General features: G+C 40.4%; 1 protein-coding gene across 1 annotated transcript; it reads right to left on the bottom strand.

Annotated features, from left to right (window-relative positions):
• Window positions 1-225: 225 nt before the first annotated feature.
• LOC139726884 (tumor necrosis factor alpha-induced protein 3-like) lies at window positions 226-19,624 on the bottom strand. The gene is made up of 7 exons (XM_071637878.1): window positions 19,521-19,624; window positions 8,677-8,858; window positions 7,573-7,750; window positions 6,371-6,567; window positions 3,640-5,950; window positions 2,151-2,228; window positions 226-1,462 (listed from the first exon to the last, which is right to left on the bottom strand). The coding sequence occupies exons 2-7, from the start codon at window positions 8,842-8,844 to the stop codon at window positions 900-902; spliced, it is 3,495 nt and encodes a 1,164-aa protein (XP_071493979.1). The 5' UTR covers window positions 8,845-8,858; window positions 19,521-19,624; the 3' UTR covers window positions 226-899.

Here is a 19,624-nt window from a genome sequence, read left to right as displayed (position 1 = left end):
TCTGTAAACTTACAGTAGAGGCCATTACAACCAAGAAAATACAATAGCTTAAATTCTTTACGTATCAAAGGTAGTTTAAATCTAGCCAATGAATTCTGCAATGCTTTCTGTGTGAATGTGTATGACAGATCACCTATGGCAAGAGAAATCCAATATCGAACAAATGCTGTTAGATACATGAAAAAAGGTAAACCTTTTGTGTTTGTGTTAGTCTATGGACTAAATTCAAGCCATGGATTTGATTTAAACAGTTTTTGCAAATTCGGGCCAAAGGGCATTCAAGCTCAATGTAGCATGGCGTGCTTGCAGCATGGCTTAGGCTGAGGCAGCAGCTGTTGCAACGTATTCTGGGCCACATTACGGTGGGGTCGTATCAACTGAGCCATGATTTGCTTGCCTGCTTTGACACACAAGGGCATGCTTTAGAATTGAGACTAAACACAGAAAAGGTGGCTAGATGTAGCTATGGACAGCAAGCATGATGCAATAAAAGGGATTCGGGTTATTTGCCGAAAGCAAAGGATTAGCAATAGCATATTTGTATCTTAAGAGGACTAAAAAAAATCCCAAACCATTAATCATTCAAAGATAAGTTAAACTGAAAAAAAAAAAAATTGATAACAGAAAGCATTTCTTGCTACAGACCACTCAATACTGAATTTAATTAGATAACTAAGCCTCATTTTCGTGGCAATGTGCGAAGGTAAGAATTTTGTTTTGCTCAAACGTAAGTGCTACTACATTGTATCTTCACGTTTGCATAGTCTGTCACGCAAAATCCCAAAGTCTGCAGGAAAAAAGCCCAAACACCACTGCGGAGGAGGACAAGGAAAGCAATCAAAATCTGACATAGAATCTAGATTCAAATCCTCGTATGAATTGATGACGACACAAAGCGTTCAATCCTCGACAAACCGTTCCCTGAAGCAACCATTGCAGTAGCCTTGGCACTGCTCATTGCCGTAGTTCTTGCAACCGGGCATCCTACAAAGGTCAACCTTGGCACCCAGTTCGGTCTTGTATGTCTTCTTCTTGGCTGCCTGCTGCTGGGACTTTGGCGCCACGGACTTTGGAGCCGCGGACTTTGGTGCTGCGGACTTCGGCGCTGCAGACTTCTTTTTTGTGCCATAGCTCGGCTCCTCCACTCTTTTGTAGGTGGGGTAACAATCATTGCAGTAGCCGTCTAGAATTTGCGGATTGGCCTGTTTCTTGCAGCCGAATGTTACGCACTCCATGAAGTTGGACGGGGACACAGCGCGCTTGCCGCTGCCAGCTACAGTCCCAGTCGAGATGATGACTTCAGACTGTGAATTCGGGGCGAGATGGGTCTGGCGTCCTGTCTTCTGCACAGGGGCCGTCCTGCTGTGACCGATCTGGCTGTACTGGGCAACCACGTCGCGATCAAAACATTTCTCACAACGGCCATCATATCTGGGATTGCCATACTCTTGGAATGGACAGCCTGAAGAGATTTAAAGAAAAATGTTTATCATCATTAATTCACTACTGGAAGTATGACAATCACACATATGACAATAATCATTAAACATAATATGACTAAACTATACACCCAGTATATCACATTTGCTATTACTGTTCATTCATTCATTCAAGCATATGGTGCACTGTGCCTGGTTGATAATGTTTGCTTAACTATTTCTAGTCACCTCGGGTAAACCATTGGGTTGGCATTACTTGCCCGTTTTCTTGTGTGGGTGGGTAGGAGGACCACTTTGCCAGGTAAGCACCCTGCTCTTTACAAGGAATGAATGAAGCAGGATCATTTTGTTTAATGTTTGTGAGTTGTGGGTATATGTAACTCACACACGGGACCTCCGTTTAATGTCCTCTCCGAGGGACAGAGTGTTTTGGGCCTCTTACTAGAGGGACAGAATGCTTACACAAAACATTACTCAGTGAGACTCGGAAATCAAAACCGGTATCCTTGGATCTGGAGGCAGGCGTGCAACCAACTCAGGCATATTACCACCCTCTTGTACTGAATGTGCATATAAATATCATTATAATCATCTTTGAACTAGGAACCTCTGGATTATATTCTCATCCACCCAGCCATAGCAGCTCTTGATAAATTCAAGCACAAAAAAAAAGAAAACAAACAACTTAAAGGAAATGACAATAAGTTTTACCTCCATGGGTTTTGCAGGGCCTCTTGCTTCCAGTGAATATCTTAACACTCTTTTTCTCAGCTTCAGAAATATCCATATCTGTGTGGATGGAAAAATAGCATATACAGAGGGGGGGGGGGGGGGGGGGGAGGAAGAAGGAGAGAGAGAGGGTGAAAGATGTACAAGAAGACAGATGGAGATGTAGACAAAATAATACACACAGAATGAAAGATTATCTAATACCCATTATATGAAGAGTTTGTTTGCAAAAACCGATCAGTCCATTTTTAAAGATTTTGAAGTACGGTATCTGTCATAAAATACAAAATAATACCTTTTAAATGATATGTTGGTCACTACATATAAAGGTACATTTTTGAAGTTACGGTCAAAAGAAGCAAAAATTTTCTTATTATTCTCTTTATTTTTCTTGACCTTTAATCGCAAATATCTCCATTTGACAAATATGGACTTATCGGTTTTTGCAAACAAACTCGTCATATGTAGTTTACAAGTGATATTTTTCACACTGTCCTTCTGCTAAGTTGTGACTCCTCAGTTCAGTGCTCTATCACGTTAACTTGCAAGAAGTTTCTGATAAATCAGCATCAAAAGAAAGCACTGAAGGAACATTCAAGACAATTTCTAATTTCACATCGAGTAGTACATAAACTCATACAGCCATGTAGAGATTTGTGGATTCTTGCGGTCCTAGAGCAGAATGATATAAAATTTTGTAAACCATAACTCTGAAAAACTCAAAATACAATACACTGTACAAGGATGTTGACATAGCAGGCTTACATATTCCAGTCATGTAGCTGTGTAATTCCATTACAATACCACTTGATTGACAACTTCATCTGTGTAGAATTCATGCAAGCTTTCTTCTTTTGTTCCGCTTCCTTCAACACTCAATCACGCATTCTGATGTGAAGCTGCTACATCATCGCACTTGTTCATTGTGATTTGTTATGAATTTTGACAGCATTCTTAGTCCTTATCCCAATCACTGTAAATTGTGAAACTTCGTACAAAGTATATAAAGCAATGTGCAGATGTTCAAACAAACAAATCTGAAAATCATCAAGAAATCTCCTTCAATGAAAGTCCTACACATATTGGAGACTCTAGATTCAAGCAGTGGGTTAATCCTGATTCAATTCCAAAGTCTTGGGGAAAAAAAATGATGGTTATCTCGATGCACTGAATTGTTTAATGTCATTGCAGCCATACAAAACAACAGACACTCTTTTGGTCCCCACCAATTTCTGTGTGTGTGTGTGAAAACAAACTAACTATTTAACTTTGCCCCCAGTGCAACTTTGTGGTTCATCTCAATTCAGTTTCGCATTACTGTAACCTCAGAGGCATTACGATTACATAGACATCTCCTTACTACAAAAGCCACTATTTGTAGTGACAGTCATAATCCTTTAATGTTTTCAATATATTCAGCATCTTGCCACAATATGAATATCATAGAAGAGCATTCAATGCAAGTACTCACTCAGATTTTCCACCATCAGATTATCTGAATTGTGCCGAGGTCTACCCAGGTTGGCATGGCTGTCTCCATTGGGACGATACTTGGTAAATGAAGATCTCTCTTCTGCCAAGGGTTCCTTTTGGGTCATCTGGATGCCTGTTAAAATTTGATTGACGCGTGCCACAAACAGCATGCAACCATGGCAAACAACAAAGTTGGGCGGGGCAGCTGTTTCATCACACTTGGGGTGCAGGCAGCGCTGTCCAGACTTGGTTACTTTGGGCAGGGTGTGTGCATTTCCGGAGGAATGGGAGTAGATGCTGGGCGGTGGAGCAGTGGGTTGCACTCGTGCAGCAGGCATGGCTGCCAAAGGAAGAGGTGACGGGGTTTGCTTCCCAGAAGCTTTTCTCGTGTAGTGTTCTTCATAGTGCCTCATGCACATGTCACCTTCACCAAGTCCAATGCGAACCCCACTGCATCCCGGGATCGCACACATGTTCTTTTTCACAGTGAAGCACAAGGGGCCCTGGGGCTGAACGGTTCCCCTCGGCCGGTCCTTGATCTGGGCGAGCCGAGATGGGCTTGGAGGCAGCCGCGATGGGCTGGGTGGGCCAACCCTCTCTGCCATGGCTTCCTTGAAACACTTGGAGCAGAGACCGTCCTGAGCGGGTGTGGCAAACATCTCGCACCTCTCTGTCCTACATTTCCTGGGAACGGCCTGGTTCCAAAGGTGCTGCTGTTGAATATGGCTTTGGCTGGGACTTATTGGGGCTAGGACCGTTGGAGATGAGGAACTCTTCCTGCTTTCATCCTTGCCAAGCTGTTTACACACCTCTGCCTGCATCAGGTAGCATCCACTACATAATCCCTCCTTGTCTGGACGACCTGTCAATTCGCATTCAGGTACAAGACATTTCTGTTTTCCAACCACAGGCATAAGCTCTGTCATGAGAGGCCCAACAGCAGGAGCAGCTCCCAGCTCACTCTGCCCCACTTCTTCACTCGGGTCAAACACAAATGTTCCAGAGTTCGTCTCTCCTCGGCTTGCCTTGTAGCACTTGCTGCACATACCTTCATATTTCGGATGCCCAGTGAACTCACAGTTTGGCTGGACACACTTCTTGCTGCCTACGGTAAGTTTATTGATTATGTTTGTGTTCAGATCTCCAGTCTGCTGCCACGACTGGTCTACATCAGGTGGTCCCCTGGCTTGCAGCTTAGATAAGCTTGAAGTTTGTACCTGGGCAACAATATTGGCTTTCCTTCGAGAATGTGCTGAAGGCGCTTCGTCGTTCATGAAGTTTGTCTGCTCAAAGCACACTTTGCAGTATCCTTGGTAGTCCCTCTCTCCACTGTTTAGGCACTGTGGTGTCAGGCATCTCTCACCGCTAGTCTTCTCCACGCCTGACTGCGTTTGCGCGAGACAGCGAAGGCAGTACTCATCACCTGGCTCTGCCTTTTGGTAGCGGCACCCTGCTGTTGCACAGGCAGTGTCACTCTGCTTAGAGTGTACTGCTGGTTCTGGAAGGTGCAGGCCTGTTGATGGAGGGCCAGTTATGGATGTTGCAAGTGGCCCTAGGGCATCCCTGCTGAAGGTTTGTCCAGGGATGGGTGACGCAGGGGGCTTGTCACTCCAGCTCGTCTCAGAGTGCCTAGCATCAGCTTGTAGCATCTTCTCCCGTAGCTGTCTGCCATTACAGGCCGACATAACGCCTGCCTCCCTCAGCACCTTGGCGTTCTCCGGGTTGAACTGCTCCTCCGCGTAAAATCTGTACTTCACATCTGCCAGCCGCATGTACGCATCAAACACATCCAGCTCCGGCGGTAGCGTCTCGGTGGACAGCTTGGCAAAGTGGACTCCACGAAACTCTGGTATGGACTCAAGCTGCAGATACCTTCTCAGGAGAATCTCCTCATGGACCTCCTCTTCTTCTGTTAGGAAATGGACGGTCAGGGGTGCCGCCCCATAGTTAGCCAAGGGCACCACATATTTCCACTGCTGGGCTCCCTTGCCGTAAGGAATGGGGGCAGTGCAGAAAAGAGGAGTGAAGTGCATCTGGTGGAAAGCCAAGACAATGGGGTATCTGAAGCAGTCCTCTGGTTCCCAGGCAAGCGGCAGGTAAACACCAGAGAAATTGAGGGGCTGAAGAGAGGCGCCGACAGCATTCCGCCACATGTTGTCCGCCAGGACAATGATTGGCCGTCGCAGGATGTTGGCCATGACAAAGATGTGGAACTCTTCCAGGCAGGCGTATGGCAATCCCATTGGCGAGTCCATCCTGCGATCGGGACTGGAAATATCCACAACAATGTCCCACTCGGTGGACCACTCCTGTAGTCAAATAAGAGCAGAGAATGATGTTAAAGATTAGCCATTCTCTGCAAAGACACGCCTTATCACGAAGATGACCTTGAATATTACTGGCCTGAATAGAATAGAAGTACAATATTACATGACATTGTGTTTATGTTTACTTTTTTTCTACATATTCATATTTTGATATTGTCATACAGCATGATCCACTTTACAGGGGAAGACGTGCATGCAAGGAAGGATGTGATCACTATCAAATACACTTTCTTACACTTCATAACATAGGGACATAACAAACAAAATATCGTTAGGGAAATATTCATTCTTGCCCAATATTTTCATTTAGTATTTCTTCACAGAAACAAGAAATGTGAGACATACATGCTACCACCATTCAATCAAATCCAACCCACATGCTACCAACCCAGCAATGCTTACCGTAGAGTTGTAGCGGAACCCGCTGGTTGGAATGTTGGCCGTGTCGTATCGGCTGCGATCGCGCTTCCATCGAGCCTCGTTGTTGCGGGCAAACTCCCCCATCATTACCTCATGAAGCAACGTTCGAAGGTGGAGCTCGGTGTCTTCAACTCCCCACAAAGCCAGCGAGATCGCATGAAGCAAACAATTACCATCACCTGACAGAGGGAGACCACGTGATCAAAAATGTCCAATTACTGTCATCAGTCACGAATAAAAAAGACTCCTGGCTGTAAACACAGGAACCAGAAAGTTTGACTGTATCTCGCTAACGCTCCTTGAGATTCATTGGCTGTTTTTCTGCTGTGTTGTTTATCTTTTCTAAAGTTAAAGGGATGGTTAAGTTTTGCTTGAGATGGGGATTCAGGTTTTAAATTTTTATGAGATAATTAGGAACCACTCATAAGAAATATGAAAAGATGAAGGCTGGATATGTCAGCAATTACAAAACCAGTTCTCATCAACTAAGCTTTTATTTCCTCCTAGAATTGTATGCTCTTTAATATTTCATATAAGAGGTTCCTAATTATCTTGCAAAAAGTTAAAACCAGAATCCCCACCTCAATCAATACTATACCATCTCTTTAAACAATATCTAGATTAGTCAATTTGGAGAGTTTATCAAATTATTTGGCAAGCATACACAACATGCTCAGGCATGTTACTTTGGTGCTAAAGATCTATTGACCACCAGATACCTACATAATTCACACAAAACATTACTACAAACCTATTGAGAGTGACTGAGATGCTTCAAGGAAAGGGAAGCAGCGGAAGGCAAGGGAAATAAAACTTTTCCCAAATCTACCTTTGCCATGTATGAGTCCAAAATATGTAGTAAAATCTATACTCATTTAATCTTCACTAAGACAGAACCACAGTGAAGTAGTACTGAGTTGTTCTGAATCAGTGTGTCTTAAGATAAAAAAACAAAAAAACAAGCATGAGGATATTAAGAAAAGTATCATAAAACTGTGAATGCGCTTGCTTTTTTCACATCAGGTTACGTAAGATACTGGAATAAACAAGCTTTGGCACATTTAAAACTGAAACTTAAGAAAATAGTTTCGAAACCACTGTCAAAAAGATTCAAAAGTACTAAATAAGATGTATGCTTGGACAGGTTGGGTCTTATTTTCCAGACCACACTGACCATCACTGACCTGTGGTGGCCATAGGGTAGAGAGGGGCTACGGGTCCGGGGAGTGGGTTCAGAACGCCGCGGTATGTCAAGACACTTTCAAAGGTGAGATCCACAAGTTCTTGTTTCAGATACGCAACAAAGTCCTGCGAGTAGGTATCCCAGAAGTATGGAAGCGATGCTGTGTAGGAGTTCATTTCCTGCGCCACAAAAAAAAAAAAAAAACATTACAAAGTGAGTCAAACATACTACTGGCATGATAACCTGAGCATTGTTTGAATTAGAAAGTTGGAGGAGACAGTATAGATATTTTCTTTTCCTTTCTTTAAAAGAGATAAAATGTCTGTTTTACCTACTGAGATTGAGGATGAGGACAAGCTAATTTTGCTATTAAGACCTCCAAACGTATTTCCCGTAGACACCTGCCCGAGTACAGTCCGTCCTCTACTATCCGGACATGTCAAGACCAACGCTCATCCAGATAAGGGATTCGGCCAGATATGGGAGACTCAATGTTTAATGCAACTGCCTACCCATGGTACACGTAGCTACATGTAACCTATTGCAGGTACCAAACCATACACACACTGAAATTCTTTCTCTGCAAGAATGAATGTTATTTTGATGAAAATTTGATGTAAATATATGTACTCCATGTGAGCTAATTATTTTGGGAATGATATCCAATTCAAGTGGATTTGGGTAAATTTTGTTTGTGTTTGAAATTCCCCTTTTCCCCATGATTATTAGATTGAAAAGAAAAGAAAAAAATCATGGCAAGATCACGTTCGGATAATAGAGAGATCCAGATAAAAGGAGGCCGGATACGTAGAGGTCGGACTGTATACGCGGGACTAGTCTTCAACAAGTTACAGTAAAAGTGGATATTTTTGCGTGACTAATTTTTTGCACTTGGCTGCGTAAGAAAAGGTTCGCATGTTTTTAATTCCATGAAATCAACACATCAACTGCTGGAACTTATGACAAGCAAAAATATTCGTGTGCTTCTATTTATGTGCTAGCTTCTGGTTGAGTGAAATGCGCGAAAATTTCCACTTTTACAGTAAGATAAAACCAACTGAAAAATTATTGCCACTCTGAGGCAAGTCTTTTGTGCTCCACTTACCCCCAAATAGGAAGGTTTGAATGGGCCATGGGCATTGTGGACACTGTGCTTGACCTGGTCCCAGATCCTCACGACTTTCTGCGGGTCGGCGTCCCCCACCCTGGGTGGAAGACCGAGAGGCGAGCGCTTCTCTCGAGCGGACGGTTTATCTTCTGGATGTGGCGTCATAGCTGGGATGTTGTCTGTGCAGAAGATGAGATTACAACAAACATGTTAAACAAATATTGGCATAATACAAAAAAAAAAGAGAAAAAGAATGACTTACACAGTATGACTGTGATGAGATGATGGTAACAAGAGCAATAAAATATGATTTACATTGCTGCTGAGAACTAAAAAATAAAATAGTAACTCACTGTATTATACATAATACAAAATGTACATAGCTTTGCCAGTATCCTATTCTACAGTCGATTTATTTTGACATAAAATATTACTTCATCCTGATATCTCTCCCCCCCCCCCCCCCCCAAAAAAAAATGAACCACCTACTAATGCTTATATTTACACAAAAAATAAACTCTCTCAGATAATAATAATAATAATAATAATACAGGGTACTTATGATGCGTCAGTTCCACATAGTTAACATGCTCAAGGCGCAGTAGAAGAAGTAAGTTATGTGAAGATAATCTGTTTTAAATGTATGTTGAGCTCTCAAACTTTACAACATCACACTAACCAGTTGAATATCACTTCACAACTCTTTTGATATTTTTTTTCAAATGTGTGAGAATACTATCAATTTAAAGTAATATCATTCGTCAAAGCAGATTCACATTATATAATTGTAAAACATTAAATATTTACAATGAAGCATTTGATAACTGGAGCGAATGGCCTCTTTCGTTGCATGAAACTTTTGTGAATTGTCAATGGTATTCAATGTATTGTGTAAGACAAGAACTTTTGCAGATCTGGGCTTCTCGCCAAATTTGAAAAAGTTTCATGCCTGCCCACAAATTTTGTTTTACAGTAAAGGTACACCTATGGAAACACTTAAATGTAGGGGGAACAGGTGTAAGTTGCAAAAGCTATACGGCTTGTCATCTTCAGCTGAATTGAATATTAAAATCTATAAAAACCTAACAAATTTTCACTTACTTGTTATTGATACAATTATTTTGGAAGGCAAGCCAGGATTACAACCTTTGAATGAATGAAGTTTAGCTATAATAATGTTATGAGCTTTGTCAATCTATTAACATGTACATGTATATATCCTTGCATGCCTAGTTTGTATGGTAGATAGCAAAAAAAGGTTACTATTTAAATATCAAATATGTGCAAGCACAGCTTCATAGCAAAAGCTGCAATCTTGCCTTACGATGTCTAACATCGCAGTCACCAAACTATATTCCAAGCATCACATGTTCTAAGAACAGGCGAGTTGAAAGAATCAGTAATTGTTCCACAGGGGAAAATAGCCATAAACTGACTACCATTCATGCAAAAAAAAAAAAGTGGCCTACAAGATCAAGTTGCTTTACCCATATCTTACAATCTGTCACCTTTTGTGCAGCATATATCTAGACTTTATTTTAAGGTCAACCTTTCAAACATTTCGAACCATAATGACTGTAGCTGAGTTACCTTGTATGACAGATTTTACCACAAAGACGACAACGGCTGGTTTAGTAATGTTTTCAAATTCACTACTACTGTATATCTAACTGCATCGCAACTGACAAGCTTTTCAACAAACATGTTCCTACATGCAAATATTTGATCATTAAAGGGATGGTATAGTTTTGGTTGAGATGAGGGGTTAGATTTTATCTGTTTGCGAGATAATTAAAAACCATGTATGAAATATTACAGAGCATACAAATATAAGAGGAAATCAAAGTTTATTTACAAGACGAAAATCAGTTTTGAAATGCTGAGATATCCAAAAAGAAATAAAACAAAGTGCACATGGTCCTCATAAAAGGTGGGTTCTGCATATTTCAGTCATTTCAAAACTGATTATCATCAAAGGAACTTTGAATTCCTCTTAGAATTGTATTCTTAGAAGTGTTTCTCATTATCTCACATAAAAGTACCATCTCAACCAAAATTACACATTCCCTTTAATACTTTAATAATCCAATCTTCATGCATTAGTCATAGCCATGTCATGAAAGCCTCAGACAAGCTTTTCAGTCACTTTATCCGACATTTGTTTATGTCATTTTCTTACCAGAAAAGCACGGCGATGATTGGGATTACAGAAGGTACATATGAATGATCCGGCACAACACCAATATAAAGCATGTATGAAGGTCCAATGTGATACAAAAAGGGGCAAGTACATTTGTATTCCACTGGTAAGTTTACACTGAACACATGTTCACAGCAATCATCACTTTCCATACAGTATCATGCATGATATAGCCTGAGCGACAAGATCCAATTGAATTAAGCCATTGTTTAGTAGGTGATACACACTGGTCACTATAATCTCCTTGCAAACACACGCTGGAAGCAGACAAAACTTGTTTCTGGTCTTCTATGCACCGTGCCATTACTGTTTAATCCTACTGAGTGTAAAGAAGTATATATACTTGTGCCAAATATCAACAAACAAAATGCCCCTTTTTCTTTCCAAAAAAACTTTGCAGGCATACAATGTAGCACTCATACATAATGCACCCTGGTGATTCCCCAGCATGCCGCAATAGTGCTAAATATAGCCTGACATTGTCATTCATAGTAAGTGGTGCGCTGCCCCGCAGATTAAGTACATGTAGGCCGCACAACAGATTTTGGGGGAATACCCTCCCTGATTGTGATGTCACAGTAGTTCGATCGGTAGACGCGTGCTTTGCTGAATAACGTTCATGGGGGTGGGTCGGAAAGGAATTACAGGAAATGTGTCTGCTATTCATCATCACTGAGGAAATGAAGGGGGGAGGTGGGGGGTGGGGGTTGTGAGTGATTATACTAATGATGCACAGGATAGAGTGTGTTAGTGAAGGTGCGGCGCGCTCGAGAGTATTGACAATGGTGCGAAATGCACGAGGCGCAGCCGAGTGCATGTTTGCAACCGTTGTCAATACTCGAGAGTGAGCCGCACCTTCACTAACGCCACGAAATAATCCTGTGCATCATTCGTTTTATAAAATGGGTCGAAAACTAACAGCATTATTCACGTACCTTTGTGGGTCAATACCAGTCAGCTACATGTAGCACTCGCTCAAAAGTCAAGATGTCCGAAGATGTTCGTCCCAAACATTTACGCACGTCGCACTCGGAAATCCCGCACATAAGTACTGTACGTACGTATAAGAGTATACGTACGCCACGTACTGTTATGCACAAGAAAGGCCGCCGTCTGTTGTGGCAGCCCGCGGCCCGAACTAGAAGTTGTTTACAGGATTGACAGCGCGTATAGTAGCGCGTGACGCACTTGTAACAACTGATTGAGTGCGCACTGCTAGTGTAAAACATTGTGACGTACGTCAGGCCAGGGAGGTGGAAGAGAGACTCTTCTTAGTGCATACCTGAAGAAAATAATGCACGCACACGTGACTCATTTCAGCGCTTCCAATTGGCTACATTCTTGAACCCATTTTATAATAGAGTATAACACACATGTCTAGAATTCTTACAGAACTAATCACCTTATTCTATGGGTACATACCATGCATGTACATGGGGCCATTTTATACAACATTCCATAACTGTCATTACATGTCACAGCTTGTTGTTGTTGGTGGTGGTGGTAGGAATTAAAGGGGCAAGAAGGGGGACTATGGAGATTTGGGGTAGATTGAGTCCCTTTGTAAATAAAGGAACTATAATTTGGGATAGGGGGATAAGAAAGGGTCTCCTGTGGCAGGTACTGGCCCACAATGCACTAGGACACTTTTTTTTTGCATTCAAGTGTATGTTTATGTGAGTGTGTGTTTATGTGCTTGGAGGGGAACAGTGGGTAATGTTTACCAGCCTGTAGTGTCAACAATCTTCTCACCATGGGTCTTTAGAGAACAAACTTTGTAACCACAGAGATTCTAGTTTTAATTCATGCACTGCAGAAGAGCTAGAGGTTTCTTTAAAAATGTCTCCTTGAAATGTGACATCCCCCCCAAAAAAAAAAAAAAAAATAAAAATAAAAATAAAAAAAAAAACTTTGCATATTTCTGTTTTGAATTAGCAAATGTTATTGTTATTCTGATTTGGGGCAAAAAAGAATTCAAGCACTTCCATCTAATCTTTCTCCAATACAGAATATAAAAAAAGAAATATAACGAAATGTTACAACTAATATACCATAAATATTTCTGAGGGCAAGTAGTATTCACAAACTTGTTTGCAATGTTCTGAGTGGCCCACGAGAGCTCCAGAATAGTTTGGAAGAAATATCGCTTTGACAACTTGACCAGACAAACTCATCCAATATTATGCTTCCGCTATTACTGTGTAATGATTAAAACACACGGAGGTGCATGCTGGGATATTGTAGGCTCCCTTTCCTTCCTGTGACATAATAACTAAAGCACACTCCAGGATACAACTTTTCTTACCCAAACTCCATGAACTTTGTAAATTGTATACGTAATCCCACGTGCAACATTGGTCAAGCGCTCTGAAATTCTCTCACATCACACTTCTTGGAAGTTGCGAGTGTCTTGGCTTGGACACTACAGGGATATTTGACGCAAGTATGTATTCCGATACGTATACGTAGTATCAGTGGGTCAGACGGGGATTTACATATTTTGCTTGTATACACAGCAACTAAAATTCCCTGGCATGTGTGTTGGCCGCCAGCCGGAAAAAGTGGCACGACATGATTCAAAACAAAAAACATCCATTCATCGGATCTGTATTACACAGGGATAAGACAAAGCAGTCATGGCAGATTCTTGACCACGCATTTAAAGGGTCAGGTCAGTGTTGGACAAAAATATCAAAACTTTATTACAATGTGTACATAAAGTCTATGGCATACCCAATGGTGATATATCCCTTAAGGGCTTTTTACACTTGTAAAATTTTGCTTAGCCCCGGACTAACGGTGGGGCTAAGGGGGGGCCTTAGCCCCACCGTTGGTACGGGACTATCCTTAGCCCACTTTCTGTTTACACTCGTTTTTGCCAAAGTGGGCTAGCCCCACCGATAGTACGGTACTATCTGGCCCTGCAAAATAGCAGGGGTTAGCACCGCAATTGCGGTGCCAAGCAAGTGAGTGTAAACAGAACGAAAAAATAATCCTGGGCTAAGCGACGGAGACGAAGTCCGACCCTCACTGACCAATCAGAAACGAGGTAATCAAGTGCTGCCGGTGCGTGCGTGTACGTGTACAGTACACAGCGTAATATGAATATTCATGTGGTTTGGAAAGTCCGGGGCTAAGAAATACGAGTGTAAAAAGGTCAGTTTTCTCCTTAGCCCCGGACAAGAGATAGTACGGGACTAATTGGCGAGTGTAAAAAGCTGAAAAAATTGGTACGGGACTAACGATAGTCCTGGGTCAGAGAAAGTCCGGGGTTAAGAAACACAAGTGTAAAAAGCCCTTAAGTCTACTCCCACTTTGTTAAATAGCCATTTAGTCTCAACCCACATGGTCTAATCCCACTTCGTCTATAACCAGCTTGTTTTAATAATGACCATTTTGAATAGTCCAATTGCCACTTCGCCTCATTACCATTTGGTCTACTTCCAATGGGCTATGCCCATTTTGTCTAATACCCCCAGTTTATTAGACAAAATGGGGAAAAAAATCCAAGGAGTCAAAATTGCAATTAGACCATTTGGTCATTAGACAAAATGATAATAAGCCAAACTGGACATTAGACCAAGTGAGGACTAGACAAAACAGGCATTAGACGAAATTGATAGTAGACGTATGAGGTTTGCCAAAGTGGTGTTCTATCAGATGCATACGAGTAAAAGACCCTTACATTTTACATAAGAACATATTGAAAAGAGCAACTGTACCATAATCTACATTGTATGCCTTTTTCCCACTAGAAACGGAGATATATATTCAAATGTCTGTAATTTGATTCTTATCATAAAGAATAAATATCGGGGAAATACCTTTTTAATAATGCACATTTTCTGATTATATACCCATTCATATGTATCAGAGATCAATAAAATTCAAAATATACGTCTGACTGGTGACAACTCAAAAAAAAAAAAAGAAGAAGTTCATATATGGGGACAAGTTACCTGTATTGTATGCACTCCACTGAAAATCAACATTCATTCAGATACACACGGTAACACTGTCAAAGCTAGTAGGATATTGTAGTTGGGCATTCTTTGAAACCACAATTGGTTTCTCTCAGGAGGTTCAAAATAGTTTGGTGCGTCAAAATTCATACAAGGTTTATTTCGGGTCTTAACTGTGCTAAAAATAAGAGATTAAAATACAAAGATAGACACAGTTCATTTGATGAGTCATTGCACACTTTCAGATATTACAGAGCCATAATTTTAAAACTTATACATGATGGTCCCTGTATTTTTGCAGGGCTCCACACTAACTTTTTTTTTTTGTGGTGGCCCGAAAAAAAGAAACAATGAAAAACATTAAAAGTCCTGTTTTTTTTTTTAATGAGTCACACACACGCTGCATGCATTTCCGGCCAAAAAAGTTACAAATTTATTGCAATACTTTTAAAAAAATTTTGGGTTGCCAGAGGCATGCCACCAAATGTGCCCTTTTTTGAAATTTGGTGGCCCAACTTTCATTTTTGGTAGCCCTGGGCCGCCGGACCACCGTTAGTGTTGAGCCCTGATTTTGTATGGAACCCATTCATAAAAAAGAAGAAAAAAAGAAGAGAATAACATCACCCTAAACACACATCACAAACAAGTTGGGGGAATGTGTGTACTTTTTCCAAAATATTTGTGGCATTTTCTTGTTAAATATTTTCCTTATAAACATATTGTTCTAGATGCATGTGACATCATCATCTGCACTTAATCTTCTCATCCAGCAGTGACTGGTATCAGAAACCAATAACTTTGAACAGATTGTCTGATTTTCCTCAAATTTTCACCGACGTGTTCTACTGATATTGCTGCATTCACTCAATCCATGTATCAAGGTGAAGAGAGTGCAGTGAGTGTATGACTTACAAATGGTGGGCCTTTCTCTTGCTACCATTGCACTGATATTTCCTGGACAATATTATCTATAGAGGAATGAAACTCAAATGAGATATCATATGAAACTCGTCACTTGATGACAAGTTAGGTGATACGCTGGGGGGATCATCACATATTGGTCACCCGTGATCGACAATGAAAAGGATGTGGATAGCAACTTTAAGTTATATTGAGATACATTCCTGAAGTCCAGTTCTTTATACCTACATAATTCATATCATATTGTCTCTGTCATGCAACACCAAATGGAAATTCTTTGCATTTGTCTGCGTGTGCGAGTAAGTCAAATTTAGAGGCTATCAAACTGATTATTTACTAAGAGGTCTTTGAAATGAAGAAATTAAAAATATGGTAATAAAGTCTATAAAGGGTCTCCCTGACTTTAACATTAATTAGCATTTCAAATATGAACTTTGACTCTTAATTTGCATTTTCAACCAAGACGACTATGTCTCATCTTGTCATCAGATCAGTTCGGTGAACTCTATACGCCTGCAAAATTTTGCAGCAATCGTAGCAATAGAGTCTCCAACACAAAACAAAGGGAAATACCTCACGCATTGTGACCTTGCCGCGCCCCCAAATACTGTAACTATTTGTTTACATGCAGAGCACCACTGCAACAAAATATTGAAAGGTTTGAATTTAGCCTGTGCTGAGCTTGCCGATGTAACACACAGAATTGCAGGGCTGAGTACTGCAATTGAGGCCAGGTTCGGCCTGGGCGCAGCCCGGGCTCGGCCAGCCCTGCACTGTAAACGGGTTCTACAAAAGCTGCTGTACATTCCTTTTGTTAGAACATAAAGATACAAAATAATGTTTTTGAAATTCCGCAGACTCAGGAACAGGAAACATGGCAGCCCTGCACTCATCATGATTTATTAGGAAGCATTCCAAACTGCTTTACCACATTTCGGTGAATGTGGTTATCACAATAACAGTCAGCTTCCGTTACTGTTGATTTCTTCCACTTGGACACATGTGCTAGGGGAGGGATGCCCTGGAATTTCTTCTTTTTTTTAAAAATGAAAGTGTTGCATGTGACCCTTTACAACAATGCACCTCGCTATCCTATATTATACAATGTTGATTATGCTAAATATAATGTGAATAGCTATACATGTGCTACCATGAACAGAATGAAAGTTGCGTGTATGGAGTGGTGTGTCCCCGCAAAATAACAACAAAAAAAGCATGGCCTGGATAGTAATGGTACAAGTAGTATTAAGACGGTAACTATGTCTGCCATTATCTAGTCTCACGCCCGAGGAAGGACTCTTCATGACTAGAACTAGGAAGTGAAAATCTTCTGTAATAGCTCTGCAACCATTCATGGACAAAACCAAGTACACCTTGTTCCTTGTTCACTCTATAATGGCATCAGCTCATCAATTGTTGACCAGGAAAGTTTCTCTTTACTGTCAAATGCTGTCAGTCATAATTTTCATATATTGGCTTCATTTTCATGAATTTTTGCAAGTCACGTGACGTTCTAGCAACAAACAAGATGTCAAAAAATTGCCCCCTGAAAATATACCTGAATATGCATTGTACAAAAATAACATGGAAATCTCCAAGGTAGAAAATTAGTGAGTTTGTTTGTTGAAAGAAATGGCACAAGATTTTTAATTCTGTCAAAGCTGCAGTTTTTTATCCAAAATCTAAACACTCACATATCGTTTTACTCAGAACTGATCTTACTGACTGATGGAAATGGTAAACTTTGTTAGTTTGTTTGTATGTCATTGTTTTTTTTTTTCTCTCTCTCTTTTAGAAGAAGCAACCACAGATGCCTCATCCATGAAAAACATTTATATTTAAAATATTGGATGGCTATGAATGGGATACCGGGGAATATTGCACCAGTTAGGGCCAATATTGCATGAATCGAAGATGAGTGCAATATTGACCCTAATGAGTGCAATATTCCCTGGTATTCCATGAATTACTGCCATCCAATATAATGGTAAAATGTCTATCTTGAACATTTTGAACAGTTCTTGCGATAAAAAATTGACTTCTATTTTACATGCTTTGTCTATGGGAGCGCAGGTGACGAGTTGTAGGCCCCTTCCTTAGCGCACAATCAATGCATCATTCGTGTTTGAGTACAACAGCTGCAAATTTCTTGCATCAATCAGTGAACTTGTGGTTCTATTAATTGGAATCTTCAGCATTTTTCCTGTATGAGAGTGGCATTTCATAGAATTTCGGTGATGAAATGTGATTCAAACGTGCATAAATAATCATTAACTATGACGAGGTGCAGGTCACTCAACTTTAAAATCTGAGGTAAAATGTGAATTTCTTCACGTTTTTAAATTTTCATGTCACTTTTTTTTTTTTTTTTTGCGATTTTGGTCCACACATTGCTCTTTGACTATGAGGCTAATCTATGAAGTCTCTTGTGTACTGAACGTTACTAGTACATTGTAGTAATAGACTATAGTTTAACAGTACGCAAAAGTGTGCGTGTCCTGAATTTATACCAAGCTGTCCAGTAATACCAATTACCATACGTCCATACCTGTGACCGAGTATAAATTGACTGTACACTTAGCACGGGTAAATTTACTTCTTTTTTTTTTAGTATTAACTGTTAGGCATTAACACTGCCATTCCACTAAGTGTTAAAATCCATATTTTCAGACAATAATTCCATACAATTAAAGGACAAGTTCACCTTCATAAACATAAGGATTGAGAGAATGTAGCAATATTAGTAGAACACATCATTGAAAGTTTGAGGAAAATCAGACAATCCGTTCAAAAGTTATGAATTTTTGAAGTTTTTGTGCAGTACCCGCTGGATGAAAAGACTACTGCAGTGTATGAATAACTTAGATGTCACATGCGTACAACAATATAAGGAAAATATAAAGAGAATTTCACAAAATTCCATTTTTTGAAAAAAGTACACATTCCCCTGACTCGTTACCGACAAATGTTATGGGTAATATTATTCCCCCTGCCTTTAGAAAGAGGCAAGTCAAGTGCTCTTTTATTATGCGAAAAAAATGAAAATATGTTGAATTTTCTTTTACATTTTCTTTATACTGTTGTACGCATATGACTCACAAGCTGTAGTAGTCTCCTCATCCTGCGGTTCCAACACAAAAATTTAAAAAATTCATAACTTTTGCATCGATTGTCCAATTTTCCTCAAACTTTCACTGATGTGTTCTACTAATATTGTTGCATTTTCTCAATCCTTATGTTTATGAAGGTGAACTTGTCCTTTAAATCTATATAGCGTACTTTGCCTTATCTAATTGCTGCTTCCACATCAACAACTGCAACGCAGTGACAATGTCAATGAATGGTTAGAGAGGTTTGTTTGTGAGGTACGAGGTTGTGCCACATGCTTGCAAGTTGCAGTACCTTACTGTTGAATAATGTGTGCAATCGCCTTGTTGTGAGTACGACTCGAGTACCTCGTTCTTATCGTATGAGACTTGCTCTTCTACGTCTAAAGTCTTGCTGATGGTCGCGATGTCGCATACATCGCGACGTAACGACACGTATCTGCATGAATATTATTAGCACTGTCACGAGTAGACAGCCATGATGTATTTTGCCAATTGCAACGTTGGCACAGTCTACCACATACATTGCCATTGCATTAGCCATATTGGAACTTAGCATTCAATCTAAATCCTCAGCAGTGGCAAAGGACACAGACATTTCTTTTCGCCTATCGCACATACAATGATCAGGATTTAAACTCACAAACTTACCAACTGGAGAAATACGTCCGGTTAATTTTCAAACAGAAAGAGAGTGGGGAAATTTCAGATGAATTCGAACGTAAACAAGGCATACAGCAACACGCATTCTACCA

Source organism: Diadema antillarum, unplaced genomic scaffold (assembly GCF_040938485.1).
Source record: "Diadema antillarum isolate AM-2024a unplaced genomic scaffold, OU_Dant_1.0 seq00000103_RagTag, whole genome shotgun sequence".
In the NCBI taxonomy this organism is placed as follows: Eukaryota; Metazoa; Echinodermata; class Echinoidea; order Diadematoida; family Diadematidae; genus Diadema; species Diadema antillarum.
This window is presented reverse-complemented; position numbering and strand designations above follow the sequence as displayed.